Source organism: Triticum aestivum, chromosome 1B (genome assembly GCF_018294505.1).
Source record: "Triticum aestivum cultivar Chinese Spring chromosome 1B, IWGSC CS RefSeq v2.1, whole genome shotgun sequence".
In the NCBI taxonomy this organism is placed as follows: domain Eukaryota; kingdom Viridiplantae; phylum Streptophyta; class Magnoliopsida; order Poales; family Poaceae; genus Triticum; species Triticum aestivum.
This window is the reverse complement of record NC_057795.1, coordinates 362,408,404-362,432,476: the sequence shown is the minus strand read 5'-3', so window position 1 is coordinate 362,432,476 and position 24,073 is coordinate 362,408,404. Positions and strand designations below refer to the sequence as shown.

The following is a 24,073-nucleotide window of genomic DNA, read 5'->3' as shown; positions in this document are numbered from 1 at the left end:
TGACCAGGGCTGGCAACTTTTGGAAAATGCTTTGATGACTTTGCTGGGCAACTTTTGTGTGTTTTGGGAATACAAGTTGCCAAACTTGCCTGACGTTTGGCATAGACTTGCCTGATGACCATAAACTTCGGTATCCTGTTTTTCTCCAGCAGCAATGGAACATACATCCATGATGACCATAACTTTCCTGATAGCGAACATGAACTTGCGTGGTACCTAGATAAAACACGGACTCATAACCCCCGAACTAAAAAAACAGGGCCAAACTTGCCTGAGGTTTGGCATAGACTTGCCTGGCGTTTGGCATAAACTTGCCTGGTGGACAAAAAATGTCGAACAAAATTACTCCGCAATCTGCAGCGGGGGCGCGCACACCTCCGAGCCTGTTTCGACCACGAAATCACACGAATCGGGCGTGGGGGCGAACATACATCCAAGTACCTACCTAACCACCCCCGAGGCTACCCCCCAAAAGTAGCAAGGACTAGTAGCAGGGACTAGCGCAAGTGAAAGCACTGACCAGGTCGACAAACGAGCACCGTTGCGAGCCCTAACCAGCGTGTGACGAACCTACTAAAAACTCCATGCCACCAGCAAGGACAGCAATGGGGAGATCCGCGTGAGGTTTACCTTGACGCTGATGAACCGCCTCTTTCCTTTGCCACCGCCCGCACAGAACGACTCCCCGTCTCACTTCGCCTCCTTCGTCATGACTGCCGCTCTGCACGGCCGCCGATCTCGCTTGCGAAAGTAGCTCCTCCACGGCTGACGAGCCGCGCGGGAGAGCAACTCGAAGCGTTGACCACCCCGCACCGCCGAACCACCCCCGAGAGCGCCGATTTGGACTGCGGCGAGGCGGATTTGGGCAGGCGCGTTGTCGATTTGCGTCGGTTTGGGCGAGGAGGAAGGAGAAACCGCCCACACCGCCGAATGGGGGAGAGTGCCGTTGCGGAGAGGTGGAGAAGACACAGATAATGGCGGCCCCCACCACGCGCGGTGTTTCGTACCGACCAGGTTCCACCTGGTCGAGATCGCGTCCGATCGCGATGCATTCGACGGCTCTCGCAGGGTGTGCTCGGGAATGTTAAAAAGTGCAGCTGCACTTATTAGAATTTGGGGGGGGGAGCACGCACCAGTACAGATGGTGTACTTCGACGACGGTAAGAGTCCAGACCGAACAACCCAACTCACGCGCACCAACCTGTGGTTGAGATGGTTAGGTGGACAGTGGTATCCCCAACCCACCAGGGTTCAAATCTTGGTGCTCGCATTATTCCTGGATTTATTTCAGGATTTCTGGCGATGCGCTTTCAGTGGGAGGAGACGTTCCCGTCGACGACGAGGCACCTACAGTGGCTTCGTAAATCTCAAGATGATATGCCGGCTCAGTCTCTCGGAGGTGCTCATAGGGGTAGGGCGTGCGTGTGTGCGTTTATAGGGGTGAGTGTATGCGCGTGTATATGAGCGCTTGTGTATGTACTGATGCTAAAAAAAGGTAATATCATCGAAAGTCATCGAACTTGCGTCGCACGTTCAGTTTGGTGCTAGAACTTTGAAAAGACGGTTTTCTGGTCACATAACTTAACTCAAGCGTGCAGATACGGTCACACTACGCATATGATTTTCCGAAAATAATTATTCCGAAATAATCAACCACAACGACGTATTTTTTGGAAAACGCCCTCAAATTGTTTTTTAAAGAAAACCAGGACCATGATACTGTACATATATGTATTTTGTCTAATATGGATAATCAACATATATGTACTTCAGGGGGACTCATGTGGAGCATAATTGAGCTGCGGGTACTACGGTCCATTTTGCGCGCACTATTTATGAAAAGATAAATTCTAAGTAATAAAGGTACGTCCACATATTTGTGTGTTAAAAAATATTATATATACAAATAATGATTAGTATATAAAAACATTTAAATATACACTTGCGGCTTATATTTAGTTAATATGGACATTGATAATGTTTATTAGATAAATATTTTTTAAAATTAAAAAAAACACTTGAAGCTTATATTTAAATTATAAAATATGATGAACACACACATTTGCTAAATATTTGTGACTATTCACTTGTGTAAAAATTTTATTCATGACTTATATTCAAAAAAGTTATATAACTTACATATTAGCCATGATTGAATATTCATTTAACAGTTTAAATTTTAAATTATTAATATTTTTAATTATACAGACATTTAACTATAGAAAATGTGCGTATACATAATAATTTAAATGTTCGTATAATTAAAATAATATTTTTGAAAACCAAATATGCAATACACACGTTTATATAGTACACATGTTTATATATATTTTTAAATACCGCAGGTAAAATGGGCTGCAGTCTCCATAGCCTATTTAAACTCCACATGCATCCTCGTTTAATATATATAAGTTCCTGATCCATTTTAGACATCCAGATCTGACTGGTTGTAGTGGCTATATTGTATGATTTAAATAGTTGGTTGCAGGTTCAAGTCCTAGTACATTCTTTTTGGCGTTAATTTTTTGCATTTGCATTCTCGGGTTAAAAAATAGTTGGTCGTCTGTTCGAGTCCTGGCATGCCATTTTTGTTGTTAATGTTCGCATATATTTGCAGTATTGTGTTCTTGTTTTCTGTAAATAAAAAAAGTTAGGATGTTTTCTGTAAAAATACATCGTTGCGGTTCACTTCTTCCGCAAGTAAAAAAATTAGGGTGTTCTATGTAAAATACGTCGCGCCTAGCGCCGTTAGTCACTGACAAATGAGGCCATACACATTGATATGCATGTATACACGTACTGTGACCGTATCTGCACGCTTGAGTCAAGTTAGGTGACCACAAAACCGTATTTTCGAAGTTTTTTTTTTGAATTTTCACCGGGGGTGGAAAGGGAGCCCTTCCACCACATGTATATATTGCGTAAAGGGCCAAAAGCCACCAGAGAATTCAGATTTTACAAGGGGGGGTGGGGAGAGCTGAGGGTAACTCTCAGGAGCAGCAATGGCACACCGGCCCATCTAAGAGACGACAGCCATGCACTGGCTCATCTAAGAACAGACAACCACACGTCGATGTGGGGCTGATCGTTGGTCTTCAGTCGGCCACGCCAGAGAACCGCATCGTCCCGGCAGGCTTTGATAGTAGCAGAGAGGGACATCGCCTCTCCCCGGAAAACAACGGCATTACGACGCTTCCACAGCCGCCAACAGCAAAGAAGGATGAAGCCCGCGGGAGAGCTGTCGCCGATGGCCGGGGACGCGTCAAAGCGATGAAGCGCACGAGCCGAACCCGCAGTAGGGGGCAGCCCGATCCTTTGCTAAAACTGCACCGCGAAGGGGCACCCGAAGATGAGGTGGTCAGCCGTCTCCAGCTCCGCTTCGCAGCAGGGGCACCCGGTCTCGGCCGCCTCGAGGATGGTCTTGCGCAGCAGCACGTCCCGTGTATGGACCCGAGACTGGGCGAGCAGCCACCTGAAGAATTTGACTCGCGACGGGGCACGGGAAGACCAAATGAAGGAGGCCACCGGCGAGCCCACACCGCCGTAGTGGCAGAGGGCGTAGGCCCCTCTAGAGGAGAACCCACCACCAGGGCCCGCGCACAGCGTGACCGACCATGCGTCGGGGCCGTCCAGCACAGGGCTCGCAGCAACAAGCCGCTGAACCTCAGCAAGCTCCCGGGCCGCCAGCGGGAAGAGACGAGGCACTAGCAGCGCGCGCACCCCGCGGCGTCGCGCCGCCCAGGCCGTGATCTCCGGGCAGGCGGCATGCGTGAACAAGACGGGGAAGGCCGCCCGGAGCACCCCACAGGGGAGCTAGCTGTCGTGCCAAAAGGAGGCAGCACGCCCGTCCCCGGCCTCCACCTTAGTAAGAGCCCTGTACACCGGCAGAAGCCGCAGGAGGGCCGACCAGTGCTCACCCGCAAGGGGGGAGCGGCCGGTACCGAGGAGGGACCGCCCTTCCATCTGGTCCCAGACCCACGATGCCCACCGGGACGCCGTGCGGGAGTGGAGGCGGTGCAGCAGCTTGAGGAGGAGGCGGTCATTCTGCACACACAGTGCCCGAACACCGAGGCCACCCTCCGCCTTCGATCGACAGACCCGGGTCCAAGCAACCAGGCATTGGGCGCCTGATGCTCTGTCCGCGACATTCCAAAGGAACGCGTGCCGAAGCCCGTCTAGCTTGCGCAGGACCGCCGGGGGCAGCTTCATGGCGGCTGAGGGAGTCCCGGACTAGGGGGTGTCCGGATAGCCGAACTACCATCATCGGCCGGACTCCAAGACTATGAAGATACAAGATTGAAGACTTTGTCCCGTGTCCGGATGAGACTTTCCTTGGCGTGGAAGGCAAGCTTGGCGATACGGATATGTAGATCTCCTACCATTGTAACCGACTCTGTGTAACCCTAGCCCTCTCCGGTGTCTATATAAACCGGATGGCTTTAGTCCATAGGACGAACAACAATCATACCATAGGCTAGCTTCTAGGGTTTAGCCTCCTTGATCTCGTGGTAGATCTACTCTTGTAACCCACATCATCAATATTAATCAAGCAGGACGTAGGGTTTTACCTCCATCAAGAGGGCCCGAACCTGGGTAAAAACATCGTGTCCCTCGTCTCCTATTACCATCCGCCTAGACGCACAGTTCAGGACCCCCTACCCGAGATCCGCCGGTTTTGACACCGACATTGGTGCTTTCATTGAGAGTTCCTCTATGTCGTCACCGATAGGCTCGATGGCTTCTTCGATCATCAACGACGATGCAGTCTAGGGTGAGACCTTCCTCCCCAGACAGATCTTCGTATTCGGCGGCTTCGCACTGCGGGCCAATTCGCTTGGCCAGCTGGAGCAGATCGAAGGCTACGCCCCTGGCCGTCAGGTCAGATTTGGAAGTTTGAACTTCACGGCTGACATCCGCGGGGACTTGATCCTCGACGGATTTGAGCCACAGCCGAGCGTGCCGTACTGTCACGATGGGCATGATTTAGCTCTGCAGCCGGACAGTACCCTGGTGGCCGCACTCGAACCCGCTCCGATCTTTGACTCGGAGCTGGCTACGCAGACCAAGGATGGATGGCTAGACACCGCCTCGGGGGCTGCAACCTCTACGGCGATAGAGCCGAACACCAATCTTGTCCCCCATGAAGCTCGTGACTCCGAGGTGCCGGACTCCTTGCCGGACTCCGGACCTCCCGCGCCCCCTCCAGTCGAATCCGATTGGGCGCCGATCATGGAGTTCACCGCGGCGAACATCTTTCAACACTCACCTTTTGGCGACATCTTGAGTTCGCTAAAGTACCTCTCGTTATCAGGAGAGGCCTGGCCGGACTGCGGCCAGGACGGTTGGGATGCGGACGACGAAGAAATTCAGAGCCCACCCACCACCCACTTGGTAGCCACTGTCGACGATCTAACCGACATGCTAGATTACGACTCTGAGGACATCGACGGTATGGACGACGATGCCGGAGACGACCAAGAACCAGCGCCCACCGGGCACTGGAAAGCCACCTCTTCATACGACATATACATGGTGGATATCCCAAAGGATGGGAACGGCGAAGGAATAGCGGAGGATGACCCCTCCAAGAAACAGCCCAAGCGTCGGCGTCAGCGGCACCGCTCTAAATCCCACCATAGCAAGAATGAGGATTCCGGCACCGGAGACAATAATACACCGGATAGTGCCGAAGACAACCCACTCCAGCAAGATCCAGCACAAGAGGAGGGGGACGCCAGCCCTCATGAGAGAGCGGCCGAAGAAGAGGTAGAGGACTATATGCCTCCCTCCGGAGACGAGGCAAGCCTCGACGACGACGAATTCGTCGTGCCTGAGGATCCCGTCGAGCAGGAGCGTTTCAAACGCAGGCTTATGGCCACGGCAAACAGCCTCAAGAAAAAGCAGCAGTAGCTTAGAGCTGATCAAGATCTGCTAGCCGACAGATGGACCGAAGTCCTCGCGGCCGAAGAGCATGAACTCGAACGCCCCTCCAAAAGCTACCCCAAACGTAAGTTGCTCCCCCGATTAGAGGTGGAGGCATATGATCCCGCTTCACCAGGAGACAATACGGCTGATCGACCACCCCGTGGTCGCGACAGAGAGGCCTCAAGGCCCTTCACTAGACACGTACCCTGGCATCGCTCGAAAAGCACAAGGCCACAGGGGAACACTCCGAACCTGCGAGACATATTGGAGGATAAGGCAAGACAATCAAGATCGATCTATGGATCACGTGGGCGCCCCACGATACGTGACGATCACCGTCACCCCGGACACAGTAAGTCCGGCCGGACCGAACACAACAGATAAAGCTCTTTTGAGCTCCGTCGCGATATCGCCCAGTACAGAGGTGCCGCACACCCACTATGCTTCACAGATGAGGTAATGGATCATCAAATCCCAGAAGGGTTTAAACCCGTCAATATTGAATCTTATGATGGCACAACAGTCCCCGCGGTCTGGATCGAGGACTATCTCCTCCACATCCACATGGCCCGCGGAGACGATCTCCACGCCATCAAATATCTCCCACTCAAACTTAAAGGACCAGCCCGGCACTGGCTTAACAGCTTGTTAGCAGAGTCAATCGGGAGTTGGGAGGACCTGGAAGCTGCATTCCTCGATAACTTCCAAGGCACGTACGTGCGACCACCAGATGCAGATGACCTAAGCCACATAATTCAGCAGCCAGACGAATCGGCCAGACAATTCTGGACACGGTTCTTAACCAAGAAAAACCAAATCGTCGACTATCCGGATGTCGAGGCCCTCGTGGCCTTCAAGCATAACATCCGCGACGAGTGGCTTGCCTGGCACCTGGGACAGGAAAAGCCATGGAAGCCCTTACATCACTCATGACCCGCTTCTGTGCGGGTGAGGACAGCTGGCTAGCACGCAGCAACAACCTCAACAAAAATTCTGGCAGTCCGGATATCAAGGACCGTAGTGGCAGGTCGCGTCGCAACAAAAACAAACGCCGCATTAACGGTGATAACAGTGAGGATACGGCAGTCAATGCCGGATTCAGAGGCTCTAAACCCGATCAACGGAAAAAGCCATTCAAAAAAACAACTCAGGGTCCATCCAATTTGGACCGAATTCTTGACCGCTTGTGCCAGATACATGGCACCCCTGAAAAGCCAGCTAACCACACCAATAGGGACTGTTGGGTGTTCAAGCAGGCAGGCAAGTTAATTGCCGAAAACAGCGACAAGGGGCTACATAGCGACGACGAGGAAGAGACCCGACCGCCGAAAAATAGAGGACAGAAGGGTTTCCCCCCACAGGTGCGGACGGTGAACATGATATATGCCACGCACATACCCAAAAGGGAGCGGAAGCGTGCACTCAGGGATGTATACGCGATGGAGCCAGTTGCCCCGAAGTTTAATCCATGGTCCTCTTGCCCGATCACCTTTGACCGAAGGGACCACCCCACCAGCATTCACCATGGTGGGTTCGCCGCATTGGTTCTAGACCCAATCGTCGATGGATTTCATCTCACCAGAGTCCTGATGGACGGCGGTAGCAGCCTAAACCTGCTTTATCAGGACACGGTGCGCAAAATGGGCATAGACCCCTCAAGGATTAAACCTACCAAGACGACCTTTAAAGGCGTCATACCAGGTGTAGAAGCCAATTGTACAGGCTCAGTTACACTGGAAGTGGTCTTCGGATCCCCGGATAACTTCCGAAGCGAGGAGTTAATCTTCGACATAGTCCCGTTCCGCAGCGGCTATCATGCCTTGCTCGGACGTACCGCATTCACAAAGTTCAACGCGGTGCCGCACTACGCATACCTCAAGCTCAAGATGCCAGGCCCTAGAGGAGTCATCACGGTCAACGGAAACACTGAACGCAACCTCCGAATGGAGGAACATACAGCGGCTCTCGCGGCAGAAGTACAAAGCAGCCTTTTAAGGCAATTCTCGAGTCCGGCTGCCAAGCGGCCGGACACAGCTAAGCGTGCCCGGAGTAACCTACAACACGACCACCTGGCACGTTCCGAGCACGCGTAGCAGTGCGGCCCCAACCCCAGCCCCTATAAAACATTAAGACAGACCCTTCGCGTACTCCATTACGCTCTGAAGATACCATGGGCATGGGACAAGGGGCTCGACCACGATAAGCCCAGACTGCGGCTCAACCGCACCAGGGGCTCTTAAGTGTGTCGTTTCTTTTTCTTTTCCTTTTATTTTTTACCTACAGGACTCCGTTCGTCAGAGGCCATGTCCGGCAGTAGACATGCCGAACCCACGATGCACCAGTCAGGGAAGGAGAAAGTCTACAACGAAAACCCAGATGGTCTCCATCATGAGCATTAAATCTGTTTTATGCATTATTCCGTAGCCTACCCCTGAAGGGGGACATGTTAAACAGTCCCATCACTTGCTTACCGCACCACTTGTATCGTCCTGCACTTACAGCAGTTTTTATTGAATAAAGCAATGCAACACATTTTTGCTTCTAGTTGCATTTCTTTCTTACACATATGTTCATCTATGGCATGTTGCATCCGTACATTTTGGTACGGCTAAATACACCAGGGGCTTATGTTTCCCGTGTTATGGTGTGATAAGTCCGAACACTTTCACAAGTGCGGCACCCTGAACTTATAGCATTATATGCATCGGCTCCGAATCATGTTCTTAGGTCAATAGTTGGGTTTGCCCGGCTCCCATGTTTTGGTACCTTACGTTCCATTTTATCGGCTAAGGTAGCACTGGGAGAACCACTGCGATTGCGCCCCAGTTGAGTTGGGTTAACGCCTCAGTGAAGAAAGCTAAAACTGACCGTCATGATGAGGCGAGAGCTCGTCGCTGTTCGAGAGGTTCTTTGTGAGTCCCTAAAGACTTATGCCGCTTCGAGCGAGGAGCCGGATTCTGTCCGGCCAAGGCGTGGATAGCGCCCCAAATTCGGCTTCCGAAAACTAGGGGCTTCACCGAAATTTAAAATTATAGAATTCTATGGCTAAGTGAGAGTGTTCAAGCATTATAAGTCCGGTCGCCTTGTTCGTTGTGTTGAGCGCCTCCCTAGATGGACCCAAAAATGGGAACAAGAGCGCTCGAGTTTATCCCGAACACCCCAGCACTCGTGGCATGGGGGCTGAAGCCGACGACTTGCCATCTCTCAGATTTGATAAACAGCCGCACAGAAGGTAATATTTTAAATTAACAAGCGTTGCTTAGCGCATATGAACCAAGTTTTCAGCGCACAGGATAACAAAATGCGAGTCTACTCAAATATTACATCTTTGGAGCACTCACCCGCAATAGGGCGGGCGCCCTTCAGCACACTCTTATAATACATCTCGGGCGTACGATACTCCTTGCCCTCTGGTGGTGGGTCCGTCACAAGCTTCTAGGCATCCATCTTGCCCCAGTGCACCTTTGCGCGGGCAAGGGCCCGACGGGCACCTTCAATACAGGCGGAGTGCTTGATGACTTCAACCCACGGGCACGCATCCACCAGCCGCCGCACCAGGCCGAAGTAGCTCCCAGGCATGGCCCCCTTAGGCCACAGCCGAACTATGAGGCCCTTCATGGCCTGTTCGGCCGCCTTGTGGAGCTCGACCAGCTGCTTTAGCTGGTCGCTAAGGGGCACCGGATGTTCGGCCTCAGCATACTGAGACCAGAAGACCTTCTCCGTCGAGCTCCCCTCCTCGGCCCGGTAGAATGCGGCAGCATCGGACACGCTACGAGGAAGATCTGTGAACGCTCCAGGAGAGCTCCGAATTCGGGTAAGCGACGGGTAATTAACACTCACATGCTTACTTTGCATAAAAAATACCTTACCCGCTGCTATTTTCTTTACCGCCTCGATCTCCTGGAGGGCCTTGTAGGCTTCGGCCTTAGCGGCTTTGGCACTCTCAAGAGCCGTTGCAAGCTCAGACTCTCGAGTCTTTGAGTCACGCTCCAGGCTCTCATGTTTCCTCATGAGATCCTGGAGCTCTTGCTGTACCTCCGCCACCCGCGCCTCCTGTTTCTCTCGCTCGGTGCACTCCGCGGCCGCATTACGTTCGGCCGCGGCCACCGCCTCCTTCAGGGTCGCCACCTTGTTAGTGGCCCTTGCAATACCCCAGTTATCCTTGTCATTTTTCTTGCAACCAAATCCTTTTCTGTAAGGTATAATTTTCATAAGGTATTACTCACCTTCTTTTTCCTCGAGCTGCTTCTTGGCATGGCCGAGCTCGTTCTCGGACCGCTCGAGGTTTTCCTTCAAGGTTTTGACCTCCGCAGTCAGTGCGGCAGAGGTCAGCAGCACAGCCTGCAATCCCATATTGACATATTTTCATGACTCCTGCGTTTATCTTTCTAAAGATCCTCAGTCTGGCTTTTCTTTCCGAACACCGAACCAAGCATCAGGGGCTACTGTCTATGCGGTACCATTTTACATATATTGACATTCTTACCTCAAAGCCTGTTAGAAGGCTGATGCAGGCTTCGGTCAGCCCGTTCTTGGCGAGCTGAACTTTCTGAATCACCGCACTCATAACAGTGCGGTGTTCCTCTTCAATAGAGGCGCTATTGAGCGCCTCTAGCAAATTATCCGGCACCTCCGGTTGGACAGAGGCAGCCGGCATCGCGGTCTTGCCCTTCTTACGAAGGGGTCGCCCGCCGGACTCCGGAGCCACTATGGGTTCCGGGGCTGAGTCCAGTGCAAAGTCTGGGAGGTTGTCCTGCGACACCTCCAGGGCCCTCTCCTCCTGGTGGGTCCCTTCCTGGGATCCCACCTCGGCATCGTCCGCATCACGGGGGGTGGAGGCAGTCGGAAGAGAATCCATATCCGACGCCCCTAAGGACCCGCTCGACGAAGTGGGGAGATCATCCTTAGGCGGACTGCAGGGTTGTATGCGGCATTAGAAAGACATAATGTGGCGGAAAACGAAAACCTTGAAGTTATTCGGGAGTCCGGATACTTACGATCTCGCTAGAGGCTTGGCCCTTGGAGGCCAGTCCTCGTCGTCGTCACTGGCGTTGGCGGAACAGTCCGGGGGAAGAGTTTTTCCCCTCTTGGACCCTTCGGCCTCCCTTGTTTGGGAGGCCTTCCTTTTCTTCCCTCCCCCCGCTGGGGGAGAGGCTTTCTTCTTCTCCTCCTCGCCTTGGTGGGAGGAGTCGGCCTCGGATTCATCGTCCGATAGCACCTGAAAACGGGAACTCTTCCGAGTCCCCGTGGCCTTCTTCTTGGCCTTCTTCTCCGGCACCACGTGGGGTGCTGGAGCCAGCAGCCCCGTTAGGCGAGCGTCAGCTGGGTCCTCTGGCAATGGGGCCGGACAGATAGCCTGTGCGGCCTTCTTCAGCCAGTCCTGTCAAAGGAAAGGGAGTTTAGATCCCGCATAGAGTCAAACTATGAATAACAAGCGTCCCGTAAAGGACAATATCACTTACCTTGTCAGCTAGACGCTGCGAGCTGAATCCGCGATCTTCGGTAGCGGATGCGGGAGCCTCGGCGCCCTTGAACAGCACCTTCCAGACCTCTTCGTACGTAGTGTCGAAGAGCCCATTCAAAGTCTGGTGCTGCGCCGGATCAAACTCCCACATATTGAAGCCCCGTCGTTGGCACGGGAGAATCTGGCGGATGAGCATGACCTGGACTACGTTGACAAGCTTGAGCTTCTTGTCCACCAGCTTTTGGACGCAGGCTTGGAGTCCGGTCAGCTCCTCCGGATCGCCCCAAATCCGGCCGCTCTCTTTCTAGGAGGTGAGCCATGTGGGGATGCCGGATCTGAATTCGGGGGCCGCTGCCCATTCGGGATCACGCAGCTCGATGATGTAGAACCACCCCGATTGCCACCCCTTAATGGTTTCCACGAAAGTACCCTCCAGCCACGTAACGTGGGACATCCTGCCCACCATGGCGCCTCCGCACTCCGCTTGGCTGCCCTTCACAACCTTCGGCTTGACACTGAAGGTCTTGAGCCACAAGCCGAAGTGGGGCTGGATGCAGAGGAAGGCCTCGCACACGACGGTAAACGCTGAGATGTTGAGGATAAAATTCGGGGCCAGATCATGGAAATCTAGGCCGTAGTAGAACATGAGCCCCCGGACAAAGGGATGAAGTGGGAAGCCCAGTCCGCGGAGGAAATGGGGAAGGAATACTACCCTCTCGTGGGGCCTAGGGGTGGGGATGAGCTCTCCCTCGTCGGGGAGCCGATGCGCGATGTCGCTGGACAAGTATCCGGCGCTGCGCAGCTTCTGGATATGCCCCTCCGTGACGGAGGAGGCCATCCACTTGCCTCCCGCTCCGGACATATTTGGAGAAGGTTGAGGTGAGATGTGCGGGCTTGGGCATTAGAGCTCGAGTTTGCAGAGATGGATAAGCCAAGGAGGAAGAAGGCGCAGGTAAAAAGGTTGGATCTTTATCCCCTTATATGGGCGGACGGAAACATGCGTCCCCACCGACCTGATAAAACTCGCTTATCTCCCAAGCGCCGCAATCAATGGCGCGGTTGGGTTACCCACGTCCGTATTGATGGGAATCCCGGAATAAGGGGAACACGATCTCTGCTTCGACAAGACATGCCAAGGAAACTGCCTCGCTAAACGCGCTGAGGTGGAACAATAAAAACAATTCGAGTAAAGGCTTGGAAGTGGTGTGACGTCACGCTGCAAAATATGTCAGCAGATTGAACTTGTGTAATATTATTCTCTCTACGGTTGTATGTGGAATTTATTTTGCAGAGCCGGACACTATCCTGGTGTTCACAATATTCTATAAATTATTCGGAGGAGGAACCCGTCTTGCAATGCCGAAGACAATATGCGCGCCGGACTCGTCGTCATTGAAGCCTGGTTCAGGGGCTACTCAGGGAGTCCCGGACTAGGGGGTGTCCGGATAACCGAACTACCATCATCGGCCGGACTCCAAGACTATGAAGATACAAGATTGAAGACTTCGTCCCGTGTCCGGATGGGACTTTCCTTGGCATGGAAGGCAAGCTTGGCGATACAGATATGTAGATCTCCTACCATTGTAACCGACTCTGTGTAACCCTAGCCCTCTCCGGTGTCTATATAAACCGGATGGCTTTAGTCCATAGAACGAACAACAATCATACCATAGGCTAGCTTCTAGGGTTTAGCCTCCTTGATCTCGTGGTAGATCTACTCTTGTAACCCACATCATCAATATTAATCAAGCAGGACATAGGGTTTTACCTCCATCAAGAGGGCCCGAACCTGGGTAAAAACATTGTGTCCCTCGTCTCCTGTTACCATCCGCCTAGACGCACAGTTCGGGACCCCCTACCCGAGATCCGCCGGTTTTGACACCGACAGCAGCCATGGCATAGGTGGGAAGCGAGTCAAGGACCGCATTGATGAGCACCAGGCGCCCCGCCGAAGACAGCAGTCGCGCCCGCCACCCGGCAAGGTAACGGTCGACCTTGGCGATCATCGGGGCGAAGTCGTCAATCTTCAGCTTGTCGCTGGAGAGCGGGAGCCCCAGGTAGGTCTGGGGGAAGGAGCCGACGGAGCACTCGAAGGACGCGACAACGGCCGCCAGCACCTCGGGGGCGACGTGCATGGGGACAAGCGTGCTTTTCGCGAAGTTGATGACGAGACCGGTGGCCTTGGCGAAGAGGTCGAGGATGATTCGCAGCCGGGCAGCACCCTCCGGGGCCGCACGCATGATAATGAGCGTATCGTCAGCGTATTGCAGCACCACCGGAGGGGCTCCATCGACCAGCGGGTGCTGCAGCCCGCCGTCCGAGCGAATCATGCGTTGAAGCACGTCGGCGACCAATAGGAAGAGCTACGGGGAAATGGGGTCGCCCTGGCGCAGCCCTTTCCGGACGGCAAACCAGCGCCCCGGCACCCCATTCAGAAGAACCGCCGCCGTGGAGGACGAGAGGATAAGATCCATCCAGTCACACCACACAGCGGGGAACCCCCTCACCTCCATGATCCGGCGAAGACTAGGCCATGCAATGGAGTCGAACGCCTTGCCGAAGTCGAGCTTGAACACCAGCGTCGGCGCCCCCCTCTTCTTACAGCATTGGACAAGCTCGGCGGCGTAGACGAAGTTCTCCGAAATGCTCCGTCCAGAGAGGAACCCAGATTGGTCCTCATCGATCAGGAGCCCGATCTGCCGCTGAAGCCGAGTGGTGAGGCCCCGACAAAGGATTTTCACGTCACCGTTCTGGAGAGAAACGGGACGGAAGTCACCAGGGCCCGGGACCCCCTCCTTCTTGGGGAGGAGAGCGATGAGGGCACGGTTGATCCCTCCAAGCCGCGCAGTGCAGTTGTGGACGACGTCGAAGAGGGCGATCAGGTCGTCGGCGACCACGGCCCAGGCGGCCTGGTAGAAGGCCGGGCCAAGCCCATCCGGCCCCGGCGCGCTGGTCCTGTCGAGAGCGAAGACCGCTTCCCGGACTTCGGAGCGGGAAAACGGTGCAACCAGCGCAGCACCGTCGACCCCCCTGGCGCCCGCATAGAGCGCCGACAGGTCGAACCCCCACGACGTGCGGGGGACCCGGCCTAGCTAGTTGGCGTAGAAGCTTCGCAGGGCGCCCTCCTTGTCGTTGTGGGACACGAGAGTTTTAGCACCAAACTAAACATGCAACGTCAGTTCTATGACTATCGGTGATATTATCTCAAAAAAACTCACGCGCACGTCGCAACGCAACGTCAACGTGACCCAGGCCGGCCTGGACGTGCATCACCACAACCCCATCGGCATATAGAAACTCGAAAAAGCCGTGGGGACGGCTAGGCCATCGGAAAAAACACGTGCACCATCACCTACGAAACTTCCCCGGATTGACCGGACCCGAAACGCATCCATCCATGCGTTCCACGCCACCACATTTCCTTTAGTTTCCTCCAAATTCTTTCCGTCGAAATGAAGGCACCGCAAAATCCCCGTCGGAGGGAGCCAAAGCGGCGACGCGATTCGCAGAAAAATAAAAAGGAAAAGAGGCAACGCGCCGGATATTCTCCGTATTTTTTATCAAGGGTCACACACACATAGTACATGGGCTCTCCTCCTCGGCGGCGCAGCTGTTCCTCCATGGCGTGCGGCGGTACCCGCATGGAGTGGTCCGAGCTGCCCGCTGACCTCGTGCTCGCCATCTTCGCGCTGCTCCCCTCCGACGCCGACCGCGTCCGCTTCCGCGCCGTCTGCCAGAGGTGGGCCGCCGTGGCGGCGTTTTGGCGCCCGCGGCCGTGGCTCGTCGGCTCCCGCACCGACCGCTCCGGCCAGGGCGCCGCCATGTCGTCCTTCTGGCTCTCCCAGGCCGGCCGCCTCGTGCCCTTCGCCGCCGCCGTGCCTCCCGGCCTGGAGTACCTCTCCTCCTCCCACGGCTACCTCGTGCTCTCCGACCCCACGGCCGTCCCCAAGGCGATTACGCTGGTCAACCCCGTCACCGGCCGGCGCATCCCGCTCCCTCCCATCGCCTTCTTCAAGAAGTGGCACGACGTCGCCACCGTCGTGCTGTCGGCCGATCCGGGCGGGGCCACCGAGTGGGCCGCGGTGGCCGCCGGCTTCCCGGCCGACCGCATCGCGTACTACAGCTCCGCCACGGGAGCCTGGACGCCCCTGGCTTTCAGCGCCGCCGGGTACGCCGGGGTCGAGCACTACAGGGGGCGGTTCTACGTGGCCTTCAAGAATCAGCTCTGCGTCATCTGCGAGCTTGAGTGCGGCGCGCCCCCTGCCGTCATCCCGCTCGAGCACGTCAACGGCGACGGCGGCGGCGGTGGATCCGACGACGACGAGCTGGTCCCAGGAAGCGGCAGGTCCGTCGCCCTCGACGCGCACCTGGTGGAGTGCAACGGCCAGCTGCTGCTCGTGTCGGTGCGCGACGAGACGGACTACAACTCGGACAACGACATTGGCGCGGGCGACGCCGACGCCGACGACGAGGGCAGCACCGCCGGCGGCGGCAGCACGCGCGTGGTCGAGGTGCACAGGGTGGAATTAGTCGGGGACGGCGCCGTGCGGCTGGTGCGGGTGGAGGACCTCGGTTGGCACGCGCTGTTCCTTGGCCGGAACCAAGCGTTCGCGCTCTCGCCGGCAGACTTCCCGGCGTGCCGCGCCAACTGCGTCTACCTCTTGGATAGGCAGGGCCACCCTGACGGGGTCGTCAGGGTGGTGAACATGGAGAGCCAGTGGGCGCGCCTCGAGGAGACGATCTACCCCGACGACGGCCGGCGAGGTTTGCCCTCGGTCGGCTGGGCTCGCCGTGGCTGGTTCTTTCCAAATTATTAGCTCCAGCATTGTTAAGCCTGTAATTGACTGCTACCGTTTCAACATTCATACATCAAACTGCGATTTTTTGTGAGGGTTAGGAACCTTGAGCATTGTTAACACCGTTAATTTCTTTGACATCACTCAGACATGTTATTGTTAAATCAAATGGGCACATACCACTCGATTCCGGTTTTCAGATGTATTTTTCTTTTAGACGTATCTTTCTGTCCTCCTCACGAAGGATGCCCGTCGCCACAAAGTTCTTCCGGCGGCTCCCCTCCGCCGTCATAAAGTTTCTTCACATCCTATTCCAAAGACGCCACGCGATCGGTCTTATGGTTATGGATGAATTTGGAATCCGGTCTGCTCAAACAAGTATGGTGTGGGGGCAATGGCATTCTGGTGGACCTGTGCCTTTGGGCTCCACCGCTTTGATGGCGTTTGCGCCGGCGTAGAGCTTGGGAGGTAGTTCAGAAGCGGATGTAGATTGTGGTCTGCATTAGCGACATCTGGAAGATGTGGATCATGTGCTAGATTTGTGATACGTGGATGGCAGATATGGTTTCCTCCTCTAACGTCTTAGTCATGTGAGGGTGCCAGATTTGGAGTTCGATGGCATTGTCTGGGGTGTTGCCCCGGTTTGATTCGTTCAACGGTAATGGATTGATCTTTGGCGAGCCACCTTGAAGGTCCGCAAAACTGCATATCAGCGATGAAGCCGCGTCGAGCTCGAGCCTAGTGGTGATCCGGGGTTTTTTCTTTGGGTGGTTGCTATGATGGTGCCTCTTGCGGATGAACCATGCATTGGTGTAAAGTTCAAAGGTTTCTTCGGTCTTGTTTGTAATTTTAATTCTTGATTGATGTTTCTTTGTGCAAAGCTATTTGTTCGGTTTTATCAGGTCAGTACATACGCGGCTTGTACTATATTTCTTATGATATAAATGAGACATGTATTATCATGCCAAAAAAACCAACATCGCCCTTAAAAATCATCGGAATCGATAAGTCCGAATGCCATGTTTCGTCATCTCGTCTCGAACGCCCTTGCTACTGTTAGTTTGCGCGCACGAATCTCGGCGCTGGATTATGTCCCACGTCAGCAGGCGAAAGCGTTCAGGAAGTCGTCGCGAACGAGATAGGCCACGATTCAATCTTCTATCCCCATTCCCTCCCGCACCCTCCATCCCGCCCCGCACCCCACTCCTCTTCTATCCCCATTCCCTCTCTCTCTCTCTCTCCGGCGGGTTTCCCGACGAGTTGCGGCACAAGCACGAGGAACCCAAGCAAATCTCCAGTGCAAGCTCGCGAGCATCTCGATGAGCAGGGCACGATGTGCGGCGGCCATAGAGGAGGGAAACGACTAGTGACGGGTTGCGTTGTGCCGCTCCGGGCTTGATGTGCGACGGCCATGGAGGTGGGTATCGGCTACCCACGGGCACGGCGGCGCCGCCCCAGTGCTCGATGTGCGGTGGCCGCGAAGGGGCAGCGGCTTGCCACAATCCTCGCGGTTGGCCACGATCGCAGCGTTGCTGCTCCAGGAATCGATCTGCGACGACCGGAAAGGGGCAACGGCTGCCGACGGTCGCGTCGTGTCGCTCTTTGGCTGGATTTGCAGCGGCCGGGAAGGAGCCGTCGGCTGCCGACGGTTACGGCAGCGCCGCTCGCACGCCAGGCCCGGGCAGGAAACTCACCTGGACCAGCGGCTGCATCACCTAGTTCCAGCGTTGCCACGAAGGTCGCGACGGAAGCGAGCAGGAATGGCGTTGCATGCCCAGACGCCCAACATTGGGCGCTGCCAGGGAGGCTAAGGTTGTTGGGGAACGTTGCATGAAAATAAAAAAAATTCTATGGTCACGCAAGATCTATCAATGAGATGCATAGCAACAAGAGGTGAGAGTGTGTCTACGTACCCTCGTAAACCATAAGCGGAAGCGTTTAACAACGCGGTTGATGTAGTCAACTTTCTTCACGATCCAACCGATCGAGTACCAAATGCACGGCGCCTCCGCGTTCAGCACACGTTCAGTTCGGTGACGTCCGCGCCTTCTTGATCCAGGAAGATGGCGAGGTAGTGGATGAGTTTCGGCAACACGACTGCGTGGTGACTATTGATACGACACCGTATGAACTAGGAAAGAAACCTAAGATGTTGTTTCTTAAAGTTTGGGGATGCGACGCTTATGTCAAAAGGCTTCAGTCCGATAAGATCGAACCTAAATCGGAGAAGTGCATCTTCGTAGAATACCCTAAGGAAACTATTTGGTACACCTTCTACCACAGATCCGAAGGCAAGATCATTGTTGCTAAGAATGGGTCCTTTCTAGAGAAGGAGTTTCTCTCGAAAGAAGTGAGTGCGAGGAAAGTAGAACTTGATGAGTGATACGTCTTCGTCGTATCTATAATTTTTTATTGTTCCATGCCAATATTATTCAACTTTCATATACTTTTGGCAACTTTTTATATTATTTTTGGGACTAACATATTGATCCAGTGCCCATTGCCAGTTCCTGTTTGTTGCATGTTTTATGTTTCGCAGAAAACCCATAGCAAACAGAATAAAAACGGACGAGGAATATTTTTGGAATATTTGTGAGATTTGGGAAGAAGAATCAACGCGAGACGGTATCCGAGGGGGCCACGAGGCAGGGGCGCGCCCCTGACCCTCGTGGGCACCCCGTAAGGCGGTCGCTGCTCTTCTTTTGCCGCAAGAAAGCCAATTTTCGGGAAAAAAAATCACGGTGAAGGTTTCAATCCAATCGGAGTTACCGATCTCCGGATATATAAGAAACGGTGAAAGGGCAGAATACAGGAACGCAGAAACAGAGAGAGACAGAGAGACAGATCCAATCTCGGAGGGGCTCTCGCCCCTCCCACACCATGGAGACCGTGGACCAGGGGGGAAACCCTTCTCCCATCTAGGGAGAAGGTCAAGGAAGAAGAAGAAGAAGGGGGGCTCTCTCCCCCTTGCTTCCGGTGGCGCCGGAACGCCGCCAGGGGCCATCATCATCACCGCGATCTACACCAACACCTCCGCCATCTTGACCAACATCTCCATCACCTTCCCCCATCTATATTCAGCGGTCCACTCTCCCGCAACCCTCTCTACCCTGTACTTGAACATGGTGCTTTATGCTTCATATTATTATCCAATGATGTGTTGCCATCCTATGATGTCTGAGTAGATTTTCATTGTCCTACCGGTGATTGATGAATTGCTATGATTGGTTTAATTTGCTTGTGGTTATGTTGCTGTCCTATTGTGCCCTCTGTGTTGCGCAAGCGTGAGGGATTCCCACTGTAGGGTGTTGCAATATGTTCATGATTCGCTTATAGTGGGTTGCTTGAGTGACAGAAGCATAAACCCGAGTAAGGGGGTTGTGGCATATGGGATAAAGGGGACTTGATGCTTTAATGCTATGGTTGGGTTTTACCTTAATGATCTTTAGTAGTTGCGGATGCTTGCTAGAGTTCCAATCATAAGTGCATATGATCCAAGAAGAGAAAGTATGTTAGCTTATGCCTCTCCCACATAAAACTTGCTATCGGTCTAGTAAAGTAGTCAATTGCTTAGGGCCAATTTCACAACTCCTACCACCACTTTTCCACACTCGCTATATTTACTTTATTGCTTCTTTATCTAAACAGCCCCTAGTTTATATTTACATGCTCTTTATTATCTTGCAAACCTATCCAACAACACCTACATAGTACTTCTAGTTTCATAATTGTTCTAGGTAAAGCGAATGCTAAGCGTGCGTAGAGTTGTATCGGTGGTCGACAGAACATGAGGGAATATTTGTTCTACCTTTAGCTCCTCATTGGGTTTGACACTCTTACTTATCGAAAGAGGCTAAAATTGATCCCCTATACTTGTGGGTTATGAAGACCTTTTTCTGGCGCCATTGCCGGGGAGTAATAGCGTGGGGTGAATATTCTCGTGTGTGCTTGTTTGCTTTATGACTTAGTAATTTTTATTTGTTGTTCTTAGTTATTTTCTATCTTTAGTTATGGATATGGAACGCAAAATACCAAAAAAATAGGTGTACTTACTACTCATGGAGATGGGGAACCTCCTAAAACCCTAGATGCTCATTATGTGAAAGATATTATGTACTACTTTGGTAATCCTGAGAAAACCCCATTCAATTATGTTATGGGAGACACGTTGGATCAACGTGAATACTTTAGGGATTATCGCTTGACACAAAAGGGGAAACTATTATGGGATCAAATTCATATGTTGCATTGGTATGCTCGTCAACTATGCTTGAGATATGATTATACTTGTTACTCTAGGATGAAGGCTACACACCTTCCCTTTTCATGCAAATTTAATGATGATAAAACCTTAGCTTCTTATGCTAATGGTATATATGATTACTATGATGTATAACAAATAGAAGAATTCGTTGCTTTTATGGGTTCTTATGAAATTGAATCTTTGTTTAAAGAGTGTGAAAATCTTGATGATGTTGTTTACAGACCTGAAAATTTTGCTATACTTAAATATTTCTATGAGAATTATGAATACAATTCTGATATTGATGCATTTATTGAGAAAGTCTCCGATGTCCAAGAAGAGACTAATATTTTGCAGGAGTCTATGGAAGAAGAAATTGATGAAACTGTGAGCTCATTGGATGAAAAAAGATGATGAGGAGAGCGAAGAACAAAAGGAGGAAGAGCAGATTAGCTACCCGTGCCCACCTTCTAATGAGAGTAACTCTTCAACTCATACATTGTTTAGTTCCCCTTCATGCTTACCGAAGGATGATTGCTATGATGATTGCTATGATCCCATTGATTCTCTTGAAATATCCCTTTTTGATGATGCTTGCTATGTTTGTGGCCAAGATGCCAATATGAATTATGCTTATGGAGATGAACTTGCTATAGTTCCTTATGTTAAACATGAAATTGTTGCTATTGCACCCACGCATGATAGTCCTATTATCTTTTTGAATTCTCCCAACTACACTATATCGGAGAAGTTTGTGCTTATTAAGGATTATATTGATGGGTTGCCTTTTACCATTGCACATGATAATTTTGATGAACGTGATATGCATGTGCTTGCTGCTCCTACTTGCAATTATTATGAGAGAGGAACTATATCTCCGCCTCTCTATGTTTCCAATATGATAGAATTGTAAGAAACTGCTTATACTATGCATTGGCCTTTACTTGGTGTGCATGAATTGTTCTTTTATGACATGCCGATGCATAGGAAGAGAGTTAGACTTCATCATTGCTTGATATATGTTAATTTGTGCTCACTACTAAATTACAAATCATTGTTAAATAAAATTGGCTTTGATATACCTTGGGATCCGGGTGGATTCATTACTTGAGCACTATATGCCTAGCTTAATGGCTTTAAAGAAACCGCTGCAAGGGAGACAACCCGGAAGTTTTAGAGAGTCATTTATTTATGTTGTGTGCTTTCATATAGTTTAAAAACAAAAAAATAAAGAGGGGAACCCAAAACTTTTCAAAAGGGAAAGTGAAAGTGAGAAAGACAAGCATTGTTGAAGTGGGGGAGCTCCTTGAACTTTGTTCATGCTCACGGAAACTTTGTGAATCTTAATTACAGAAAAATTTCATCAAAAATAAGTATCCCCTTGTATAAATCCATTGTATTATAAAAATAATGTGCCAAGGTTTGCCTTTAGGATGTTTACAATGCTTGTTGGTTTGTGCGGTGCAGGACAGAAACTTTGGCTGTAGTGCGTGATTTTACATTTTTTACTGGAACGTCAAACGGTTCTGAAACTTTTTGCAATGTCTTTCTATACAAATTTTTTATTTTTTCTAATTTTGGTAGAAGTTTTGGGGTACTAGAAGTATGCTGAATGTTCAGATTGCTACAGACTGTTCTGTTTTTGATGCATAGTTTACTTGTTTTGATGAAACTATCAATTTCTATCAGTGGATTAAGCCATGGAAAAGTTATATTACAGTAGACACAATGCAAAAACAAAATATGAATTGGCTTGCAACAGTACTTAGAGTAGTGATTTGCTTTATTATACTAATGGATCTTACCGAGTTTTCTGTTGAAGTTTTGTGTGGATGAAGTGTTTGATCGAGGAGGTCTAGATATTAGGAAAAGGAAGAGAGGCAAGAGCTCAAGCTTGGGGATGCCCAAGGCACCCCAAGTAAATATTCAAGGAGACTCAAGCGTCTAAGCTTGATGATGCCCCGGAAGGCATCCCCTCTTTCTTCAACAAGTATCGGTATGTTTTCGGATTCGTTTCATTCATGCGATATGTGAAAATCTTGGAGCGTCTTTTGCATTTAGTTTTCACTTTTCTTTTATGCACCATGCTGGTAGGAGATAGTCCTTGGTTGATTTATAGAATGCTCATTGCACTTCACTTAAATCTTTTGAGTATGGCTTTATAGAATGCTTCTTGTGCTTCACTTATATCATTTGAAGTTTGTATTGCATGTTTCTCTTCACATAGAAAACCGCCATTTGTGGAACGCTCTTTTGCTTCACTTATATTTGTTAGAGCGTGGGCATATCTTTTTAGAAAGAAGTAAACTCTCTTGCTTCACTTATATCTATTTAGAGAACTGACAGGAATTGGTCATTCACATGGTTAGTCATAAAATCCTACATAAACTTGTAGATCGCTGAATATGATATGTTTGATTCCTTGCAATAGTTTTGCGATATAAAGATGGTGATATTAGAGTCATGCTAGTGGGTAGTTGTGGATTGTAGAAGTACTTGTGTTGAAGTTTGTGATTCCCGTAGCATGCACATATGGTGAACCGTTATGTAACGAAGTTGGAGCATGAGGTATTTATTGATTGTCTTCCTTATGAGTGGCGGTCGGGGATGAGCGATGGTCTTTTCCTACCAATCTATCCCCCTAGGAGCATGCGCGTAGTACTTTGTTTTGATGACTAATAGATTTTTGCAATAAGTATGTGAGTTCTTTATGACTAATGTTGAGTCCATGGATTATACGCACTCTCACCCTTCCATCATTGCTAGCCTCTTTCGTACCGTGCATTGTCCTTTCTCACCTCGAGAGTTGGTGCAAACTTCGCCGGTGCATCCAAACCCTGTGATACGATACACTCTATCACACATAAGCCTCCTTATATCTTCCTCAAAACAACCACCATACCTACCTATCATGGAATTTCCATAGCCATTCCGAGATATATTGCCATGCAACTTCCATCATCATCATATACATGACTTGAGCATTCATTGTCATATTGCTTTGCATGATCGTAAGATAGCTAGCATGATGTTTTTATGGCTTGTCCGTTTTTTGATATCTTTGCTATGCTAGATCATTGCACATCCCGGTACACCACCCGAGGCATTCATATAGAGTCATATCTTTGTTCTAGATATCGAGTTGTAATATTGAGTTGTAAGTAAATAAAGTGTGATGATCATCATTATTAGAGCATTGTCCCGAAAAAAAAGAGAGGCCAAAGAAGCCTAAATAAAAAAGGGGGCCAAAGAATCCCGCAAAAAAGGGACAATGTTAGTATCCTTTTTCCACACTTGTGCTTCAGAGTAGCACCATGTTCTTCATATAGAGAGTCTCCTATATTGTCACTTTCATATACTAGTGGGAATTTTCATTATAGAACTTGGCTTGTATATTCCGATGACGGGCTTCCTCGAATGCCCGAGGTCTTCATGAGCAAGCAAGTTGGATGCACACCCACTTAGTTTCCAGTTTGAGCTTTCATACACTTATATCTCTTAGTGCATCCGTTGCATGGCAATCCCTACTCCTCACATTGACATCAATTGATGGGCATCTCCATAGCCCGTTGATTAGCCGCGTCGATGTGAGACTTTCTCCTTTTTGTCTTATCCACACAACCTCCACCATCATATTCTATTCCA

At 51.1% G+C, this 24,073-nt stretch overlaps 1 protein-coding gene across 1 annotated transcript; it reads left to right on the top strand.

Moving 5' to 3' along the window:
* The first annotated feature begins 14,855 nt into the window (after positions 1 to 14,855).
* Positions 14,856 to 16,279, top strand: LOC123091406 (uncharacterized). Its single transcript, XM_044512909.1, has one exon. It carries the CDS (start codon positions 14,974 to 14,976, stop codon positions 16,204 to 16,206), a length of 1,233 nt encoding a protein of 410 aa, XP_044368844.1. The 5' UTR covers positions 14,856 to 14,973; the 3' UTR covers positions 16,207 to 16,279.
* The last annotated feature ends 7,794 nt before the right edge of the window (positions 16,280 to 24,073 follow it).